General features: G+C 52.8%; 1 protein-coding gene across 3 annotated transcripts in view; it reads left to right on the forward strand.

Annotated features, from left to right (window-relative positions):
* Positions 1-17,955, forward strand: part of CPNE2 (copine 2) — a 58,055-nt gene extending 40,100 nt beyond the window's left edge. For all 3 annotated transcript variants that reach the window (XM_068411675.1, XM_068411674.1, XM_068411673.1), the window contains exons 9-16: positions 307-393; positions 1,154-1,213; positions 4,176-4,309; positions 4,716-4,770; positions 9,528-9,579; positions 10,798-10,931; positions 16,150-16,386; positions 17,362-17,955. In XM_068411675.1, coding sequence (XP_068267776.1) covers positions 307-393; positions 1,154-1,213; positions 4,176-4,309; positions 4,716-4,770; positions 9,528-9,579; positions 10,798-10,931; positions 16,150-16,386; positions 17,362-17,469 — 867 coding nt within the window. In that variant the 3' untranslated portion in view covers positions 17,470-17,955. The remainder of the gene's footprint in view (positions 1-306; positions 394-1,153; positions 1,214-4,175; positions 4,310-4,715; positions 4,771-9,527; positions 9,580-10,797; positions 10,932-16,149; positions 16,387-17,361) is intronic.
* Positions 17,956-21,280: the final 3,325 nt, after the last annotated feature.

Genomic DNA, 21,280 nt, shown 5'->3' on the forward strand with positions numbered 1-21,280 from the left:
AATGTGTTTGACCCATCCCATCCCGTTTGCCCCCAACCCATCCTGTAGACCCCCATAGCCTCACAGGGGTGTCTCGGCTACCACGCGACAGGTGTTGGCCACAGTGAAAGCCCCTGGAGAGGAAGAGCAGCCCCTTCCCAAGCAGGTCCTGTGCCTCCATTCCCATTGTTAGTAGCTCGCTGTGATTCATTTGTGTCTTTTCAGCACTTTGAAACACGTGAAGGGATGTGGCCGCTGGTGGCATCTGGAGCCACTCGGCATAGCCCAGCGCCGCTCTCACACTGGTGTCTGTCTCATGTGTTACAGCTCGAGCTAGAGTGCATTAACCCCAAAAAGCAGAAGAAGAAAAAGAATTACAAGAACTCTGGGATCATCATTGTCAAGTCCTGCAAAGTGAGTACGATGCCGGGATATTTCCTTCTGCTCCTGGCTGAGCTTGGGTCTTCCCGAGCTCCCCCCCATCCCTTCTGCCTCCAGCGCCCTTGCGTTTCCAAGCGCAGGTCCTGCAGAGCATGAAGAAAAGTGTGATTTCCTTTCTGCTTGGGTTTCTCTCCACTTGGAGCATCTGATGTACCGAGTTGCTGGTGCCACCCCACGCCTGGGTGGCCACAGACCCAGAAGGAGGTGTTCAACATGGGCAGCATCTGCATGAAGCCCAAGCTGTGGGTGCTTACCAACTGCTTGGTGTTTCCTTGGGGCCAAGGGTTGGGTGCAGGTGGGAGAGGTCCTTCTTCTGAGCTGAGGTGTTGGTGAAGTTCTCCCTTCATATGGCAGCAGGATGGTGGAGAAAGCACCAACACAGCTCTTCCCACACCAGATCTGCTGGTGGTGTGAGACTGTTTTGGCCATGGAGAGAGGATCTTCCATTCAGTTCACCATGATGGACACTTCCAGCTCTCAAGGATCCCTGTCCAGGCCTCCCACCCCAGCTTTGGACCAACACATGGCCCTACTTGCCCCACATGACTTGTGAAGTTGCAAAACGCTGCCGTGGGAGACCCAAGTGGTTCTTCCCATTGCTTTGCCATGTGGCTGAAGGTCCCTGAACGCCCAAACCCACAGTGACCGCAGGCTTGGGCACTTTCCGTGTATTTTTTTTTGTTGTTCTGCAATGAAGATTGCTGAAACACTTTTTGTTTGGTTTTTCTTTCAGATAACCAGAGATTTCTCCTTCCTGGACTACATCCTGGGAGGCTGCCAGCTGATGTTTACTGTAAGGACTTTTGCTTCTCTTTGCCCGGTGATAGTAACACACATGTAATGGTCAAAACTGTGGAGGAAGGTTCTGAGTGAGATTTGACACCAGTTTGGGTGGCTTTTTACAGCAATGAGGAGCTGCCCCATTTTGCTCTTAAGCTTGTTTTTGGGCTTTTTGGGGGTCGTTACTGTAATGCTCAGGTGCGTCCAATAGCATGGAGGGAGCTGGCTAGACTTTGGCTGAAGGTCAGACTCGCACAAAGACCTTCCGACCCTTCACAAAATGTTACCGACTTCCCTCCCCGTCACAGGGTTTCACAGAATCACAGACTGGTTTGGGTTGGAAGGGACCTTAAAGCCCATCCAGTCCCAACCCCCTGCCACGGGCAGGGACACCTTCCACCAGACCAGGTTGCTCCAAGCCCCATCCAACCTGGCCTTGAACACTGCCACGGAGGGGGCAGCCACAGCTTCTCTGGGCAACCTGGGCCAGGCTCTCACCACCCTCACAGCAGAGAATTTCTTCCTCATACCCATCTCAATCTCCCCTCTTTCAGTTTAAAACCGTTCCCCCTCGTCCTGTCACTCCATGCCCTTGTCAAAAGCCCCTCTCCAGCTTTCCTGTAGCCCCTTCAGGCACTGGAAGGTGCTAGAAGGTCTCCCCGGAGCCTTCTCTTCAACACCCTCCATTTTTTTATGGAAGCTCTCCTTATTTTGAAGCCATCTCAGAGGCGTTGGGCTGTTAATGAGATGGTTTGCTGCGTTTTTACTGGCGTTTCCACCTTCTTCCAAGCTGGACCAATCGAGGACATCACAACCCCGAGTGAAACCGCCACAGTGCAGAAGTGGGGGTTTCAATTGCTGCAAACTTTTCTGGTGCAGTATCCAGAGAGCTGCGGGCACTCACAGTATTTCAGTTTGTATTTTGTTTTTTTCATCTAAAAACATGATGGGGGGAGAGTAGGAGGAGGAGGAAGAGTTGCCATAGGAACAGGAGCAATTGGGAGAGCTTTTTGTGTGCCGTTCTGCGGCTGTGTGCTAAGGTCTTGGTGCTGGAGAGTGAATAGAAGAGAAAATCATTAAGTTTATTGGTGGCACGGAGCTCTTGTGTGAATTAGGCTTGAATGCAGAAATCTTTCCCCCCATCTAAAGATCTGCCAGTTATTGGAGGGTTTCTTTCCCCTCCCAAGGCATCTTTAATCCAAAAACCTGCGTGGGTTTGCGATGGGTGCAACACTGCAGAAACACCTGAGCTGGGAGGAGGATGCTGCCGCGTGCACCCCGGCAATCTGGAAAGGTCGGTGGTGTCCTCCCTGCCGAGGGAGATGGTGGGGAGAGAAGGGCTGAAGCCACAGAGAAGAGGGGCATTGTGCCTGGCCGCTTGCCTCGTGCTAGAGGCAGACCAGCTGCGTCCCTCTGGAAGCTGTTGCTGCTCTTGGTGGCATTGCTTGCACTAGTGGGCACGCACCTGTCTGACTCCACTGAGTCCCCTCCCCGTGCCTCAGTTTCCCTCTTGCTCTCCGACCGGGCCCACAGTGGCTCGGCAGGAGCTGGATTCGCTGTTACAGCAGTGAACCGCAGGTTGGTAAGGCTGTAAGGTTGCTTGACGAAGAAGCTGGATTTTCACAGAACCATAGGATGGTTTGGGTTTGAAGGGACCTTTGAAGATCATCAATCCAACCCATCTGCTGTGGGCAGGGACATCTTCCACTAGGCCAGGTTGCTCCAAGCCCCATCCAACCTGGCCTTGAACACTGCCAGGGAGGGGGCAGCCACAGCTTCTCTGGGCAACCTGGGCCAGGGTCTCACCACCGTCATCGTACAACATTTGTCACTTATCTCCAGTCTAAACCTCTTCCAGTTTAAAACCACGTCCCCTTGTCCTCTCAAGCCTGTTTTACCAGCCTCCCTGCCACAGGGTGGTGGCACCTCCTGGGCTGTGACATCTTCTTGCCCCAGCCAGGCCAAGGTCCTTTCTCAGCCAAATCGCAGTTCATCCTCTCCCATTACAGATACGGAGCAAAATCCCTCGCGAATCCCCTGAGATCTCTTTAGCCGGCGGAGTTATTTTGGGTTTTGCCTATTTGCTAAGCAAACAAGGCAAGCGCAGTCACGCCGCCTGCTCGCCTCTTCCCAGCTCTTCCTTCCCAGTCATTTCAAATTGGGTGGCTCAGCATCTCGCCTCTTCTGACCAGATTTAACTGGGTCTGAGATAAGCATTTCTACAAACGTCTTTAAATAGAAAGCCTAATTGAGGAGGGAGAAAAACGAGTGCCTTGCTGACAAAATCCCCTGAGAGCTCAGCATATATTGGTCCCCAGGGAAGCCTGGTGAAGAGCGGCTGCAGGGAAAGATCTGCTCAGGGTTGTGACTTTTTGGTCAAAGACCTTGAGATCCAAATGCCCAGGCAGCCCTGGCTGCTTTGGTGTCCACGGGGCTACTCAGTTCCTGAGCTTAACACCTGGGAGATGGGCAGCAAGAGTCCTGAGCTGGAGATGGTGGTGGCTTGCTCCAGGAGCAGGGGCTGCTTCAGGACACCTTATGTGATGCTTGCTGGTGAAAAATGTAGGTGTAATAGTGGATGGCTTTGCCTAACCTAGTATTTAATCAGCTTTTTTTAAGGAAGGTGAAGAGCTGGATTTTCACAGAATCACAGAATCAATCAGGTTGGAAGAGCCCTCTGGGATCATCAAGTCCAACCATTGCCCTGACACCACCATGTCAACTAGACCATGGCACTAAGTGCCATGTCCAGTCTTTTCTTAAACCCCTCCAGAGATGGTGACTCCACCACCTCCCTGGGCAGCCCCTTCCAATGTCTAATGACCCTTTTTTTTGTTAAACTTTTGGAAAAAGTTTGAGGTTTGGGTCTTGATGGGACTGTGTGTGGACCTCAAAGGCAATGGAGGCTCAGTGGCCAGGTCTGTCATGGTGTCTGCTAACGGAGGGTGGGTCTGTGCTTCTCTCTTGTCCCCCAGGTTGGGATTGACTTCACAGCCTCCAACGGGAACCCGCGAGACCCCTCCTCTTTGCACTATATCAACCCCATGGGGACAAACGAGTACTTGTCGGCTATCTGGGCTGTTGGCCAGATCATCCAGGACTATGACTCGTAAGCACTGTGCCCTTCTGCCTCCACCCCTGTTTTGCAGATGTTTCCCTGGCTTCCCAAGGGGCTGCTGGGATGCATGTGCCTTGATTTCCCATCTGCAAAGCCAAGGCTACATAATACCTTGCGTTTGAAAAGCTCCTTGGGAGAAAATGACTATATACATTGGGATGCAGGAGGAGGAGAGGGTAAGGACAGGGTTTCTCCTCTCCCCCACATTGCCGCTGTTGAGAGGAAAGGTGTTTGGGCAAGAGGATGCTCCTGATCCTTGTGGGTGACAAAGCAAATCTGGACTCTTTTTTTCTCTAAAGATCATAGGTGGTCGTTGGGCAGCTGGTAGCATGGGGAGGCCATAGCAAGAGCTTCATGTGTGTAAATACACCCATATATTTTCCTTCTTCTCTTTTAGAGACAAGATGTTTCCTGCGCTGGGGTTTGGTGCCCAGCTCCCACCGGACTGGAAGGTGAAGTGTTGTGGCCATCCGCACGTTTGAGATGGGTTTGTCCTGATACTGCCTGGGCAGGAGCGGAGCTGCCGGGCCTTCCCGGTTGGCTCGGTTCAGAAAAGCTGTTGGGCCAAGAGGGGATGGGGGGATGCAGGATTTCAGCCGGTGGAGGGTGAGATGTGGCAGTGTGGGTGGGCAGCAAAGTCTGGAAGGGGGCTGGGAGCTGGGCAGCCTCGATGTGATGTTGCACGGGCAGAGCCTGCAAGGACTAGAGCAGAGGGGCTTTCCCAAAAGCCACCTTGATATTTCATTGGGGTTAGGTGCCAAAGGACCTGACCTAGATTGGTCCTGCTCTGGCAGGGGGGTTGGACTCGATGATCTCCAGAGGTCCCTTCCAACCCCTGACATTCTGTGATTCTATGATTCTGTGACCCATCGGTTGTCTCACGTTAGCAGTGGGGGCATCCCCTGTGCATCGCCCTGTACCACTCCAGCCTGGGGCTTCATCCCACCCTGGCTCACCCGGCCCACAGGGTCTGTGCACCATCACCTCGGCTCGCTCGTTTAAGGTTTTTTTGGCAATCAAGGCTCGTTGGGTAGTTTCAAAGCCAAAGCACCTTCATTGAAACCCATGTCTTGTGCTGCTGCGGGGAGCAGCATGGCCAGTGATACTCCTGGGGGGACATGGCGAAGGGCGGCTGTTGTAGCCCCGGACTGGAATGAAAATGGGAAAGATCATTAAGAGATGAGTCGTATAAATGGTGCTTTGTGCTCCCGTTGCCATGGCTCCCCCAACGCTTCCCAGGCGCGAGGTGTTTTGCACACAAAAGTCTCGTTGGAAATGTCAAAGAACATCTTGCCATGTAACAGCTCTGTACAGAGCCCCGAGCGGTTTCTCGGGAGGGAACAGGAGAGGGAAGCAGATGGGTTGCAGTTTCTGGGGGATGAGCATAGGCAAGGCGGCAGCGGAGAGGGTGATGCTTAACATCAGAGCCCCACCAGTCACCCCGGGTTTGGGAGGTAGAGTCGTTGAATAGGTTTGGTTGGAAGGGACCTTTGAAGGTTGTCTTGTCCAACGCCCCCCCTGCAGTGAGCAGGGACATAGAATCATAGAATCATAGAATGGTTTGGGTGGGAAGGGACCTAAAAGATCACCTAGTTCCAACCCCCCTGCCACAGGCAGGGACACCTTCCACTAGACCAGGTTGCTCCAAGCCCCATCCAACCTGGCCTTGAACACTGCCAGGGAGGGGGCAGCCACAGCTTCTCTGGGCAACCTGGGCCAGGCTCTCACCACCCTCACAGCAAAGAATTTCTTCCTCACATCTCATCTCAATCTCCCCTCTTTCAGTTTAAAACCGTTCCCCCTCGTCCTGTCACTCCACGCCCTTGTCAAAAGCCCCTCTCCAGCTTTCCTGTAGCCCCTTCAGGTACTGGAAGGTGCTAGAAGGTCTCCCTGGAGCCTTCTCTTCTCCAGGCTGAACAGCCCCAGCTCTCTCAGCCTGTCTCCATAGCAGTGGGGCTCCAGCCCTCTGAGCATCTCCATGGCCTCCTCTGGACTCGCCCCAACAGCTCCACCTTAAACTACATCAGGTTGCTCAGAGCCCTGTCCAAACTGGGCTTGAATGTTTCCAGGGATGGGGCATCTACCACCTCTCTGGGCCTCCTGTGCCAGTGTTTCATTACTCTCACCATAAAAGAAAATCTTCCTTCTATCTAGCCTGATGGAGTCAGCCAGAGAAAATGTTTTTGTGCCCGCAGAGCTCAGTTCCTCCAGCTGAAGCTGGCGGCTTTGCCTATGTGCCATCCCCCAAGGCTTTCCCTCCATTTGTCTTTTTTTTTCATATCTAGGGAAACTGAGTCACGGCAGGGGTGGGATCGCTGAGGGAGGTGGCAGAGAACATGCTGCGGGGTCAGATCTCTGGCACAGGCTCTGGCCATGCATCTGCATGGTGCATCCGTAATTCCTGATGCAAAAAGATGGAGCTACGGTTGTCCCCATCCAGAATTGGAAGAGGACACAGGCTGGCTGCAGATGAACATCTCACCCTTTGGGGTGCTTTGAAAGAGTTTCTCCCTGTAGGTTATCGGTGGATGTGATCACAGAATCACAGAATCAATCAGGTTGGAAGAGACCTCTGGGATCATCGAGTCCAGCCATTGCCCTGACATCACCATGTCAACTAGACCATGGCACTAAGTGCCATGTCCAGTCTTTTCTTAAACACCTCCAGAGATGGTGACTCCACCACCTCCCTGGGCAGCCCCTTCCAATGGCTAATGACCCTTGCTGAGAAGAAATGCTTCCTAACGTCCAACCTGAACCTCCCCTGGCCAAGCTTGAGGCTGTGTCCTCTTGTCCTGTCACTAGTTGCCTGGGAGAAGAGGCCGACTCCCACTGCGCTACAACCTCCCTTCAGGTAGTTGTAGACTGCACTAAGGTCACCTCTGAGCCTCCTCTTCTCCAGGCTAAACACCCCCAGCCCCCTCAGCCGTTCCTCGTAGGTCAGACCCTCCAGACCCTTCACCAGCTTGGTCGCCCTCCTCTGGACTCGCTCCAACACCTCAACACCTCAAAACTGTCTTTCAAAGTACAAGCTGAACAGGGAATGAGATCCTCTTTTTTTTTTTTTTGTCGTTGTTGTTACTTTGAAGCTGTCCTGTTGAATTTTCTAGCAGATATATATATATATATATATAAAAAAATCCGTAAAAACTCCAGAGGAGGTTTTGCAACGCTTGTGCCACGCAGGGGGTCTGCTCTGCAGACGGAGAGGCACACAGCTCCAGAGCTTGAAAGAGAAACCCCTCTTTTGCAGTGCAAAACATGGACTTTTTTTTGCTTGCCTTGTCTATAAATACTTGTACGGCAGAATTTTGAACATCTGAAAAAAAAAAAGTGAGCCCTTTACAAATGAAAATCAAGAAATTTCAGTGACTTTGGATATATTACCCAAAATTGAGGCTTCTGTGAGAACAGGCATATGCAAAACCAAGTCTTGTGTTTCAGACTGTCTCTAACCCTGGGGTTACTGGTGGCTTGGTGGGGGTTACTGGTGCCTGGGAGCATTACTGGTTGTGCTCAACAGGCACAGAGAGACCCAAGCAGGCTGTTGATGTTCACCAGTCCGACAGCTCGTCAGCTTTGCAGCACGGGGAGGACTTTTGGTTGACCTACTTTTGTTTGGTTGCTATTTCCCACCCCACAGCCTCTTGCAAAAAATAGTTTCTGCTGCCTTCGACACAATGCCCAGTATAATTGGGAAGTCTGACTCAGATGCGTGTTGCTTTTGTGGTGTCTTGCAGACTTCTGCTTCACACGGCGCTTTGGAGGACGGTCGTTTTGCCAGCGTTATGAATACGCATGTCCCGAAGCCATCCCCTGGCTGAGGAGCTCAGCAAACCTCCACCCTTCTGAGACAGAGAAAATAGCTTTGTTTTGTAACTCTGGCACAGAGTGGGAGCTTTTTGTTTCAGAGCCCTTGAGCTGGTGGCCTGAAAGCCCAAATCCCCCCCCCGCCCTGCTTCAACCTTCAGAGGTACTGGAAGAGGCAGTTGCGTGTCCTTGGTGCTCCTGAGAGTCTGGTTGCTTCTTGAGGTGCCTAAATTGCAGTGACACATTCCTAAGCCCCCATATCTGGTGGTTGTTCCCCAAGCAAGCTGTTGACCCATGCCAACACTGGCAAGGTTCATACTGGAGGCCAGGAGTCCTGACCCTCTCTTGCACCCCGGCCGTTGAGCTCCACTGCCATTGCCGGCAGAGATTGGCTCAAAGCAACTGTGGCCCAGCGTTTTGTGGTTTCTGTCTGCAGGCTCTTCCCGTGGAGGTAGATGAGGAAGATTTCGTGATTCGCAGTCAGCACTGCTGTTTGGTTTCTCTGGATGGGCTAGTGCAACAAGCCAGGGATCGGGGTGCGCAGGCCTATCTGCTGTTGTCAGTGTCCTACAGGACCTCCTTGTGAGAGCATCTCCCTCAGCTTGGGAGGAGCTAGTGGAAAACCTGAAGGATCTTGCACCTGCCTTGGAGGAGGGATGGTTTAATGGTCAATGAAAACCAACACAGACTGTGCTAAGACTTGCTGTCCACCATGCCCAAGCATTCATGTCACCTCTCCTGTGCTGCCTTTCACCCTCATGATAACCCAGATGATGAAGCTAATCATCTGCTGTCTTTGTCATGGTAGCTGACATGCCAGATCAGGTCTTCAACCCAGCTCGCTCTGTGCCTGCCTCCCTCCTGCTGCACTGGGCAGAGAATTGGGGAACCAACTCTCACTTGCAGAGAGACGGGGAACCAGGATGCTGCCAGAACTGGGGCTCCCTGTGATGTTAATTGAGTTTTCTCCCTTTATAACCTGCAATAGGATGAAATAATTTCTCCTAGAGACCAGTGAGATGGCCCAGCTGGCTGAGAGCATCCCTCCTGCGTGCCTTCCCTCTGGGCAGCCAGTGGGAAGCCACACAAACCTGCTTTGATAGCTGTAGATGAATGCATGATGTGATAGTTTCAGGTGGCTCCACGATGGGGTGATTGAGGAACCAGTCCATCCTCAAATGCTGCTCAACACTGACCATGATTGTGTTTGCTGCTCCTTGCTGTTTGGGTAGCAGAGGGCTGGGAAGTGTTGCTGACCCAGCAGGATGGACTGTAACATCTGTGACTGCCAGGTTCTGCTCCAGGGGAGCATCAGACCCAAGCCAGCCTGGCAGCATCAGCTACACTGATAGTGACCATCTAGCCCTCTGTGTTGATTTGGGTCTTTTCTTCTCCACAGGTATCCCACGAGTTTGCCATTAACTTCAATCCCACAAACCCGTTCTGTTCAGGTAAGCATCTACCAGGTCTTTAAGACTCCTTAGATGCCTTCAGTGTCTTCTGTCCTTCCCTCTGCATTTCTCCAATAACACCTCAGGAATTTTTCAAGGTCTGTTCAGAGACAGACACGAACGGTGAAGCAGAGCATGTGCTAAGGGTGCACTCAGAGGAACGCAGAGAAAATTTGTGGGTGTGTAGGAAGGCCCAGAGTAAAATGCGACTGGATTCAGACAGTGTAAAATCCGCCTTCGCTCTGCTGTCTGGTGTGTCCTACCAGCCGTCTGCTCCTCCAGCAAGCCTGCGAGAAACACTAGGCCTGTTTAGCAGATGGGGAATTCAGACTTAATGCTTCGCTGAGCAACTGAGAGCTGGTCACAGTCATGGCTGAAGAACTGCTAAGGGCTACCGTGGACTCCAAAAGTCATCTGGTTTGACCTCTGCCTTACCCCAGCAAAACAGGGGCTCGGGCAGCCTCCAAGCCTCCCTCGCTGGTCCATGAAAGCTGGCTGTGAGCATCTGCTCTTCTGCTGCCTTCGCTTCATGCAGTCCCTCTCTGGTAGCTGTAAAGGGTTCATTGGACCTGATTTATTGCAGGTGTTATGGGGTGCAGAAGCCACCATCCTGCAGCTCTCCTCAGTGACAGTTCCTTCCCAAAGAACTGATTCTCAGCTGATTAATTGTGGAATTGGTCATTTTTGAATTGCACACCCATGCATCCTATCGGGAGAGCAGCCATTTACCCTGTTGTGGTGGGGCAGAAGCAGAAGGGTCTCCAATGACCTACGGGTCCCAAACACAGTTTGAGAGCTCAGAGGGTGCTTCTGGGATTGTTTTGCTGCTCTCCGCTACCTCTGCTCCATGCCTGTCTGGTTTTTGGTTATGCTCAGAGATCAGGAGTTGCTTTTCTTTTTGCTCCTCCTCTTTGGCTGATCCTGAGATTTCTGCAGAAGCGCAAGGAAAGGCGCCTTTGGCTGTGGGTACTACGAGGGCTCTCTGACCCCAGAAGGTCTGAGGACCCACTACAAAGTGACTAAAGAGCAAAGCCCTGGTACTAGAAAATTTTAATTGGGGTGGATGGAACTGGTGGAGCTGGATGAGTTGGGGGCGGGGAGGGAAATAGGTCTAACTTCAGCTCCCCTGACAGCGTTAGCCAATGATGCTTAATCAGACTCGTGGTGGGCCTGAGCTGTGGCATGTTGTAATGCCTGGCTTCTCTGCTTTCCCTGAAGGTGTGGAGGGCATCGTCCAAGCGTACTCAGCCTGCCTGCCCCACATCCGCTTCTACGGACCCACCAACTTCTCCCCCATCATCAACCACGTGGCCCGCTTCGCCGCTCAGGCCACCAAACAGGAGGCTGCATCCGTAAGTCCGTAAGCTCCCACGATGCCATGGTGATGGCTTTGGGCAGGGGAAGGCAAAGCCTAAACTTAATTTCATGTCTTTCCCTTTGCTGGGGGCAGGGAGGCAAGGTCTTCCCATGAGGACCATCCCTGGAGTCCCTGCAGCTGTGGGCTCTCAGTTGGCTTTTGTCACTTCAGATGGAGAATGTAGAGTCATTGCAGATGATCCTTAGGAAGAAAAAAAATTACTCAAAAACTTGACAACAGTCAACAAAACTGCAGCTGTGGAAAATCAGAAATTATTGGGGAGAGAATTGAGACAAGGGTGGGAGATGCCATGAGGTGGGTGTGCCTTGGATTTATACAGATGTCTTGAGCACCGTCTTAAATGTTGGTCCCCTTATCTCAAAGAGGATCCAACAGCTCTGGGAATGGTAGCAAGAGAGTTGGCCAAGACACCCAGTGGCATGGAGCAGCTCCTGTATGGGAAGCAGTAAGGCTGGCACCATCTGGCCCGGGAAGTCAACTGGGAATATGAGAGATGCATAAAATCACAAATGGTGAAAAAGTGATTGATTTCTCCCTAATTCTTACGGGGAAGGCCTTCAAGGCCCCCAGGAATGGCTGGGTGACGGGTATCCAACAGGCCAGTGCGCAGTGGAGTCAGGGAGCTGAGACCACCCCAGGTCGGTGCCTGGGCTGAGGACTGTGAGGGTCTGGAGAGCAAAGGGGTGTGCTCATGTCAGACCCAACTATCAAGGGCCATTCACCACTGTGCCAGGGCGAGCTTGGGCTCAGGAGGCCCTGACATGTGCCAGCCAACACCTGGCAGGAGACAGGAAAGGAAAACTTTGTTCTCTCCTATTTTTTTTTCCTAAAACATCCTCTGCTGAGCTCCAAGGGGCTTTGCTCTGAGGAGGCAACCTCTGTCTTCATGGATAAGTGGGGAAGAGTAGTCCTGAGGAGCATGGGCCTTGCTTTCAAGACAGCCTCCTGCTCCTGCGTGCTGCAGTACTGTCCTGGGGCAGGTTGGACTGGATGGTCCTGGGGTCCCTGGGGGGGTACTAGGATGGTTGATGCTGCTGCTGTAATGCAGGTGGGAAACATGGGCAGCAGGGAACAGGTTGAGGATGACTTCAAACCTTTGGCTTATTTCCCTCCGACACACAACAAACATCTCCCTCTCCTCCGTGAAGATCTCCCAGGGAGATCTGGGGGTGCACGTCCAGCAATGCAACCAGCAGAAGGAGAGAGCGAGCCTGTGCCGTGGCGTAAAGCATGATGTTTGTGATGTGGCTCATGGCTGAATCTGAACCTTTTGGCAAGAGAAGACCTTTCTGCTATTCCCCTTCGAATACCTTTTTATATTTGAGTGGGAATTGCAAAAAACCCATGGGATGGGGCGGTTTGACCATTGGACAAGTGGGCTCAGAGCCAGGCTTTGGGTTCCTGTGCAGCCACAGAATCACAGAATCACTCAGGTTGGAAGAGCCCTCTGGGATCATTGAGTCCAACCATTGCCCTGACACCACCATGTCAACTAGACCATGGCACTAAGTGCCATGTCCAGTCTTGTCTTAAACACCTCCAGAGATGGTGACTCCACCACCTCCCTGGGCAGCCCCTTCCAATGGCTAATGACCCCTTCTGAGAAGAAATGCTTCCTAATGTCCAACCTGAACCTCCCCCAGAGAAGCTTGAGGCTGCGTCCTCTTGTCCTGTCGCTGGTTGCCTGGGAGAAGAGGCCGACTCCCACTTCACTACACCCTCCCTCCAGGTAGTTGTAGACTGCACTAAGGTCACCTCTGGGCCTTCTCTTCTCCAGGCTAAACACCCCCAGCTCCCTCAGCCGTTCCTCATAGGTCAGACCCTCCAGACCCTTCACCAGCTTGGTCGCCCTCCTCTGGACTCGCTCCAACACCTCAACATCTTTCTTGAAGTGCGGGGCCCAGAACTGGACACAGTATTCAAGGTGCCACTCGCAGTCCTGGAAGGCCCCCTTAATTAGTTCATCAGACCGTTCACATCCATATGTCAAAAAGCTCCTCGTTAGCACAGGGGCCTCATACAACCACGCTCGGTTGTGCCAGGCCGTGATGGAGCCGGTGTCAGCACAGTTTTGGAGGGCGAGGCTGGTGATTGAAGGGATGCCGGGATGCCCATGTGTGCCAGGAGCTGCAGCCGTGGGTCCAGCCTTGCCGGCGTTGAGCGGGGTGTCCTCTTAGGGGTGCAAAGAGTATCTGAAGGCTGCAAGCTGGAGCTCACTTGGGTGTCTCTTGGGTCCCTGTGGCAGCAGGCTGCCTGTGGAGGATGGCAGGGCTGGCCCCTGGGTTTTGCTGGCCAAAAGCAGCTCAGCTTGGGCATGAGCACATACATGGCAGGAGCTGCCTCGGGGTAGAAGCTTTCCTGATTCCTGCCTGGAGCAAAGCTGGATCACACACGAAACCTGCTCCCCAAGGGGACCTTTTCCAGCCTTGACTTGAGCGCTGTTGATCTTCCCAGCTCCAGGCACAAGGAAATACTGAATTTGGTTTAATTCAGCACAAATCCAGGTCGCTCTCCTCATTTTTTTCATTTTCTCTGTCGGCATCGGTGGGGGAGGGAGAAGCCCACAGGCTCCGCATGGAGCAGAGGCACTAATCATATGCAAATTGCACCCCTCCGTTGGCACTAATAGTTTAATCAAGGGAGATTTTAAATAATGGGCATTAATAGTGCTCTCAGAGACAAGCCTGGGTTGGCTCGGGCTTTTTTTTTTTTGGAAGCACAAAGCGTTATTGATGGGGGATGTCGCTCCCTGGGGGTCTTCTCCTCTTCCGTCCCATCATCAACGTGTGCAGCAAAGCCACCCCTGCCGCCGCCAGCTTCGGTGGCCGCCTGCACCTGCCCTCCTCTTCCTCCCGCTCTCGCTTGCTCCCAAAATTTCAAATAAAACCAAAAAAACCCCTCCTTGTTTTTCCATGGCAACGCGGATCACAAACACCGGAGCTGTTGGCTCTTGAGGGATCGGAGGACTAAAAACGTGTTGAGGGGGGGAGAGACAGAGGGATTACACATGATTTGACTTGTGAGGAAGGATTAATAAGCTTTGGGAATCTTCCCCAAAGCCCCTGGTGGATTCAGACATGGGCCATTTTAACAAAAAAAGAGGAAAAAGGGGGAAGGTGCTGCTGGGTTTGGGCTGAGCACCGATGGAGACCCCCAGCCTGGGGGGATACGGCTGTGGGGCCAGCCGGGTCCCTGCCCCAGCGGCTCCGGTCGTGGCTTGAGGATCTTATTCCACTTGGCCTCTAAAATATGGAGTGAATCACATTTCGCAGAATCACAGAATCAATCAGGTTGGAAGAGCCCTCTGGGATCATTGAGTCCAACCATTGCCCTGACACCACCATGTCAACTAGACCATGGCACTAAGTGCCATGTCCAGTCTTGTCTTAAACCCCTCCAGAGATGGTGACTCCACCACCTCTCTGGGCAGCCCCTTCCAATGTCTAATGACCCCTTCTGAGAAGAAATGCTTCCTAATGTCCAACCTGACCCTCCCCTGGCCAAGCTTGAGGCTGTGTCCTCTTGTCCTAGCGCTGGTTGCCTGGGAGAAGAGGCCAACTCCCACTCCACTACAACCTCCCTTCAGGTAGTTGTAGATTGCACTAAGGTCACCTCTGAGCCTCCTCTTCTCCAGGCTAAACAACCCCTCCCTCCTCTTCTCCTCCATACTGTCCAGCATTTTTTTCTGATCCTGTTACAGATTTCACAGAAAACAGTGAGCAAAAGGCAATAGTCCTTTTCTGGGTTTCTTCTCTTTGACCACGCAGAGAGGCCAAGGGAGGAGGGGTGGAATCAGCTTAAAGTTGTTCCCATTACCAGCTGCTCTCCTCAAGGCTTTACTCTTCCTCCCATACTGGTTCCCAGAGAGGATCAGGCCCCAGCACTTGTCCTGCTTCCAGTGTTGGCCAGTGCCGGCCACCACATGCAGCTCTTCTCCTGGAGTTTAGTCTTACCCTCCACACTCAGATGTTGGAGTCCTGCTCTTCAGACCTACATCTCCCCATGATTTGCTCTGAGAAGTTTGGATTTAGGGAAAAAAAATAAACCCCCGGCAGTGCTCTGCAGGCAGGGCTAACGCATCAAAAGGGGTCGGGGCTGGGAAGGGACCAGCTGCCTGCCCTGGCTTGGGAAAAACCTCCTCACCCGCCTCCTCGGGTTGTGTTTAAGCTCACCCCAGCCTTGTTTGTGCTTGGAGTTTAGCACCGGAGCGTGTCGAGGGAAGATGATGCTTAGGGAAGGTTTCAGGAGATGTGGGCTGGAGGAAAACCAAGAAAATGGGCTTGGGGCTGCGTTCCTGCTCCTGTTTTTCCAGGACGGCTGCGCTAGTGGTTTTCAGAGGAAATGGAAAGAATGAGGAGAGGAACAAAGGGCTTTAATGTGCTTAAGTGCTTGTTTTCGTCATTTCTCCAGCACACGCAAGCTGTGTAATGTGCCCAAATTGAACCATTACTGTCCCCTGAAGTGGAGGAGATGGGTTTTTCGGGGGTCGGCATGCCCCAGATTTGCTGAGCTGGGTCCAGCAGGACCGTCTGTCCATCCTCCCCCAGCTCCATGGACCAGCTCCATCACCCTCCTTTCCCCATGGGAAGGGGCGCGGGTGCCAGTGCCGCTGCTCTGGCATCCCCCCAGCTTTCCAGTACCCTCTGCACCCCCCGCAGTGCTTCTGAGACCCATGGAGAAGCCCTGAGCATGGGATGGGCTCCACCCCCCCCCAGACCCACAGCCCAGTGCTGGGATGCAGGAGATGCTCCCCATTGGCGCAGGGACACGTCGATAGGGACCACCCCAAAAACGCGCCCTGCTGCGTGCGGGTAGGGGGAGATTTCATCTCCCAGCTGGGCTCACGTCCTGGCCCCAGACTCCTCCTGGCTGTGACACAGAAGTTCTGTACAGGTTGGGGTTTTTTCCATCATTAAGTACAGTAAATCAGCTAAATATTTTGCGGTGGGAGTTGGTTTGTTTGGTGGTTGTATTTCAAAAACCAGGGGGATGGGAGCACCTGGAATTTCTGGGTGCTGCTAAAGGGGGGTGACACTGGCTGTCCTGGGAAGTGGTGACCCTCACGCTCCCAAATCCCCGGGGGACCTGCCTACCCCCCCCGATGTGCGGAGCATCCCACAGGCTCTGGGTGCAGTATGAGGGTGCCCCAGCACCCCCCCCCCGGCTCTGACCCTCCGCCCTCCCCTCCGCAGCAATATTTCATCCTCCTCATCATCACGGACGGGGTGATCAGCGACATGGACGAGACAAGACACGCCGTGGTTCAGGCGTCCAAGCTGCCCATGTCCATCATCATCGTGGGGGTGGGCAACGCCGACTTCGCTGCCATGGAGTTCCTGGATGGGGACAGCCGGGTGCTGCGCTCCCACACCGGCGAGGAGGCCGTGCGCGACATCGTCCAGTTCGTGCCCTTCCGGGATTTCCGCAACGTGAGTGTGGGCAGCGGGGAGGGGATCACAGGCAGAAATGGGGTTTCAAGCCTGGAAATGACCCTGGATGTGGAGCAGCCCTGCTAAAGGCAGCTAGAGGCAGAAGAGGTAGCACCCACCTGCCTTACCCTGGCCCTCGGTGATGCTCTGGCATGGACCACATAAATGGGTGCTGCAGGCAGGGGCAAGTGCTCCGCATCGCCGTAGCGTGCTCCATCTGAGCATCCCCCTGTCTCCACTGTCCCCCTGAGAGCAAAACCAGTTAATTACAGCAGGGTCTGGGTTCCTGCAGCAAGCTGGGGTGGTACCAGGCTCACGACCCTCACCATGGTCCCATGGCAGTGTCTCCCACTCAGGCCTCATCCTGCACCCATGATGTGCCATGTGCTGAGGGCTTGATGCTGAGTTGCCTCAGCCCTGGGGGTGAGCCCCAAGCTTCCCTGGTCCCCTCCCAGCACCTGTAGAAAGGGTTAATGCCAGCACTGGCCCTACATGTGGCCCCTCTGTGGGATGGCTTCCCCCTGCCCCACTTTTGGGTGTTGGAAAACAGTTGATGAAGGAAGAAAAAAGAAAAAAAAATAAAAAAGATGAAATGTAGTTCTGTGCCAGGAGCCAGCCTGGGCCAGACGCTGTTGCTGGCACAGGGTTGCCAGAGGATGCAGAAGATCAGCCTGTGCTTATCTTCCCTTTTTTTTGCAACTCATCAGTGTATTCCCATTCCACCCGCTGTTACTCAATACCTGTTTTTTCTGACCTGCGGAGGATGTTTTATTCCTCCCTCCCAGAGCATTATCTCCTGGAGGGAAGGTGTAGTGTAGAATATAATCCCAGTGTATAAAAAGCTGGCTGCCAGCATACTTCAGGGGTTATTAAATGAAATGCCACGGTCCGGCGGTGGGGACAGCCCAGCCACGGTCGCTCGGTCAGTCCCCTGCGGCCATTCTTACGCCGGTGGTTGTTTCTGGTCGCCTGCAGGCCCCCAAGGAGACCCTGGCCAAAGCGGTGCTGGCAGAGCTGCCCCAGCAAGTCGTGCAGTACTTCAAGCACCAAAACCTGCCGCCCATCAACTCGGAGCCCGCCTAGAGCCGTGCCAGGCTCTGCCCTCTGCATGTTGCCGAAGCCTGTTGGGCCTCCCGACAGCGCGTGTTCTACATGCTTTTAAGAGAAGAATACCCACCCCGAAACACTTCGTCCTTCTTAATTTAATTGCTAAGGTCTTAAAACTCATCCCAGAGAAGCGTCTGGATTCATTTTGTACAGTCCCGGCCCAAGGTAACACTAAGCACCCAGGCTGTGCCCTGGGCCTGCTCTGTTGAATCACTTTTCAGTATTGAATGTACTTTGTATAATTTCAGTGGAACAGGATACAATTTTTACAATCAAAACTTGCTTTTTCCAAGCAATGAAATGCTTAATATATTATTATCATTCAATGAACTGGTCAGTGTATAGTTCACGTATCTGTGTTGTACTTGTACCTCTGTCACGCTCTATGTTCATTTTTATACTGTGTACATGTTATATTTGTTATACTCAGGTTAATAAAGAAACTTGGACATTTAAAACAAAGGTCTCCTAGACGGGAAGGTCTGGGAGCGTGGTCAGTGGTGTTGGAGTCACCCAACATGGGCTGTCCTGGTCCCTCAGCCGCTCACCGTCTCTACTCGCTGGATCAGCCCTAGGCCACCAACAGCAGCATGTGCCAGAGGGTGAGTTACTGAAGGTGGAGGTGAATATGGATGTCCCGGGGCAGGCAGCATCCCCTCACTTACCCCAGTCAGCTCGTGGTGCCCGCCGGAGCCGAGGGCTGGTGTGTGCGCACGCACGTGCGTGCTTGGGAAAACACCAGTGAACCCACAACCAACTGCAAAGGGGGATTCATGGTTCACTGCTGCCTCACCTCCAGAAATTGTTCCCAGACTGAGTAACAAAGGCTCGCTGCTGCCTGGGAGGGGATGGGCTGGGTAACAAAAGCTTGCTCTCCAGCAGCTCCTTTGAGCTGCTCATCAGCAACGTGCCATCTTCAGCGCTAATTGCTGCTTTCTTCTGTTGTTAACTAGATTAAGGCCTTTGGAAGCTGACAGGTAGAATATACTGCAGGGCTCACCAGCCTTACTCCAAACTCAAGTAGACTTGACTTCTTTACTCCTCATTAGCGAAAGCGCTTGTGGTGGGAGGTTGGTGTCTCTATGTAAAGCCCGGAGCCAATTTGCACACGCGTGTGCTCGTTGTCACCAACCACTGCAAGCGAATGCGTGGTTGTCACCACCGAGTCACCAGCACGCAGGCTGCCCCGTGCAGTGCCACAGCTCGGCCAAAGCATGGAGCCAAAGCTGAGGGTGAGGCCCCATCCCTCGGGAGGGGTGGGACCGCTCCGTGAAACATTTGCCTTGCGAAGCCCCCCTGGAAAGGAAAAAACCCACCCACCACCACCCTTTTCCAAATGGAGCAGCAGCCTTTGAAGGGTGGCTCGTTTAAAAATAATGCTGTAGACAGCTCAGCTTCCAGATCAAAGTCTGTAGCTCTGGAAAAATAATTATTTTTTTTTCTTTCCCTAAGAGAACCTCCCATGCAGCTGCACTAGCTGGTAAGCTCTTCTGCTGGTAGAGTGTTTGTAGGGTTGGGTTTTTTTTAAGCTTTAAAGACTAGCGCAGACTACAAGCAGTTTAAGAAGCTGTCCCTGGGGAAGAGATGAAGCACACACTGTGCAGCCATGGCAAAGAGAGAATGGTCTCAAATAAAAAACCAACAAACAAACAAAAAATCTCAATCCCAAAGAAAAAAACAACAAACAAACAAACAAAAAAATCTCAATCCCAAAGAAAAAGCAACAAACAAACAAACAAATCTCAATCCACCACTGAATGACAGAGTTGCTGGGCCCAGCCGCTCTTCTCCAGCATGTTGGCCCCGGGGCAAGGTTACTGCCCCAGCTGCCACTTCCAGAAGGTCTGATTTATCCCCCATCCCTTGCACTCTTCATGTCCCAGCACGCCTCTCAGTGCACTTCAGTAGTTTAATGTCAGATGGCTTTTGACTGTAGAAAGGTAAATGGGACCGACGGATGGAGTGACGAGCTGGGACAGCTCTGTAGTTTGTTTACGGGGGCCAGGCCATGAGAACAGCAGAGGTGACTCAGACTCAAAGGCTTGTGTGAGCTAAAGGCGCTGCCCAAGTGCCTTATTCCTGCTCTTCTGGGAAAAAGAGGAAAGCAGGGGGCTCTCACGCCCTCACGCCTGCTTTTAGAATCATAGAATCTACGGCTTCTAAAAGTTTTGTCTGGAAAGGACCTTTAAGATCAAGTCCAACTGTTAACCCAGCACTGCCAAGGCCACCACTAACCCGTGTCCCTCAGCACCACATCTACACAGCTTTTAAATCCCCCCAGGGATGGGGACTCCACCACTGCCCTGGGCAGCCTGTGCCAGTGCTTGACAACCCTTTCAGGGAAGAAATTGTTCCTGATCTCCAATCTAAACCTCCCCTGGCACAACTTGAGGCCGCTCCCCATCACACTTGTGCTCCAGACCCTTCCCCACCTTCGTTGCCCTTCTCTGGACTCGCTCCAGCACCTCAAGGTCTTTCTTGTAGTGAGGGGCACAAAACTGCACCCAGGATTCGAGGTGCGGCCTCACCAGTGCCGAGTCCAGGGGACGATCCCTGCCCTAGTCCTGCTGGCCACACTGGTGCTGCTACAAGAATTTTACCGAATTATGTCTCCTCCTGGCTAGGCAGGGTCCAGCACAACCACCAGCACTCCTCCTGCTCTCACCTGCAGCCCCCATGGACTACCACCATGACCACGTCTGCCTGCAACTGGTTGCCAAATCCCACCATAAATTTCTGTCTAAATCAGCCATCTTGACTGCAGTTATGCAAAACATCACTTGGGAAAATGGTCCCAGTGCACTCACAGCCAGTCCAGGCTGTTCTGACTCTACAGAGAGATCATTGATCTAGCTTAATGCCAGGGAAGGACACCTACATCTCTCATTCCAGCTGCTCACGGCTCTTACAAATGCAGCTTTCAAGAAAAACAGGCATTTTTTTTGTGCACCACTTCAATTTCACTCCATAGCTAAGCACCACGAAAGTCATCAAAAGCAAAGCATTAGGGAGGCAGCAAGAGATCTCACTATTTTCCACCTGAGAGCGCCGTAATTAGAGCAGCTAGAGAAGAGGCAGGAGCAACTCTAGAGCAAACACAAGAGGTGCCAGGCAGCCCAGAACAACCAGGGAGGAATTACAGTGTGTTTGTGAAGATCTGATTGTAGAACAGGGCTGTGCAAACAGAAAGGGTATTTGGCTAAGGATAGCTTCAGCGTGAGCACAACGCTCCTTGTTTCCTTTGGGGAAGTTCAACACTCAAGGCATGAATCCTACTAAAGGCCTTGAAGTTTCCAACCCACCGACCTCCCATTAGCACTGCTGACCCACAGGTGAAAAGGCTGGGCCTGCAGCTTTCACAGCCTACTTCTCGCTCATGCCTGGCTCCCCGGTCCACACCACCCACAAACGTGCCCATGTAAGGCTTCTGAAATCCAATACAACTTCAAAAACCACTGCTAAGGATGGTGGAATCCTCCAGCTTCCACACAAAGAGGTCTGGCTGAACAGAGGTATCCCACCCCCTCTGGATTCCTGTTTTTCAGGACACTGCTGCATGACCTGCCAAGCACCGGTGCAGGAGCAATGGCCTTTGAGCACGACAGCCAACTGCAGCTCCTCTGAACTCACTCAGAACAAGGGTTTTCCATCACCATCTCTGCATTTGTAGGAGGCTGGCTTGCACTTCTCCTGGGTGGAGGGTTGAGGAAGGGGCTGGTTGGGTAGAGCAGAAATTGCTTAATGGAATAGGAGCAATTATGAATGGCACAAGCAGAGATAAAAAAAA

The sequence above is a fragment of the Nyctibius grandis genome, chromosome 12 (assembly GCF_013368605.1).
Source record: "Nyctibius grandis isolate bNycGra1 chromosome 12, bNycGra1.pri, whole genome shotgun sequence".
Taxonomy (NCBI): domain Eukaryota; kingdom Metazoa; phylum Chordata; class Aves; order Nyctibiiformes; family Nyctibiidae; genus Nyctibius; species Nyctibius grandis.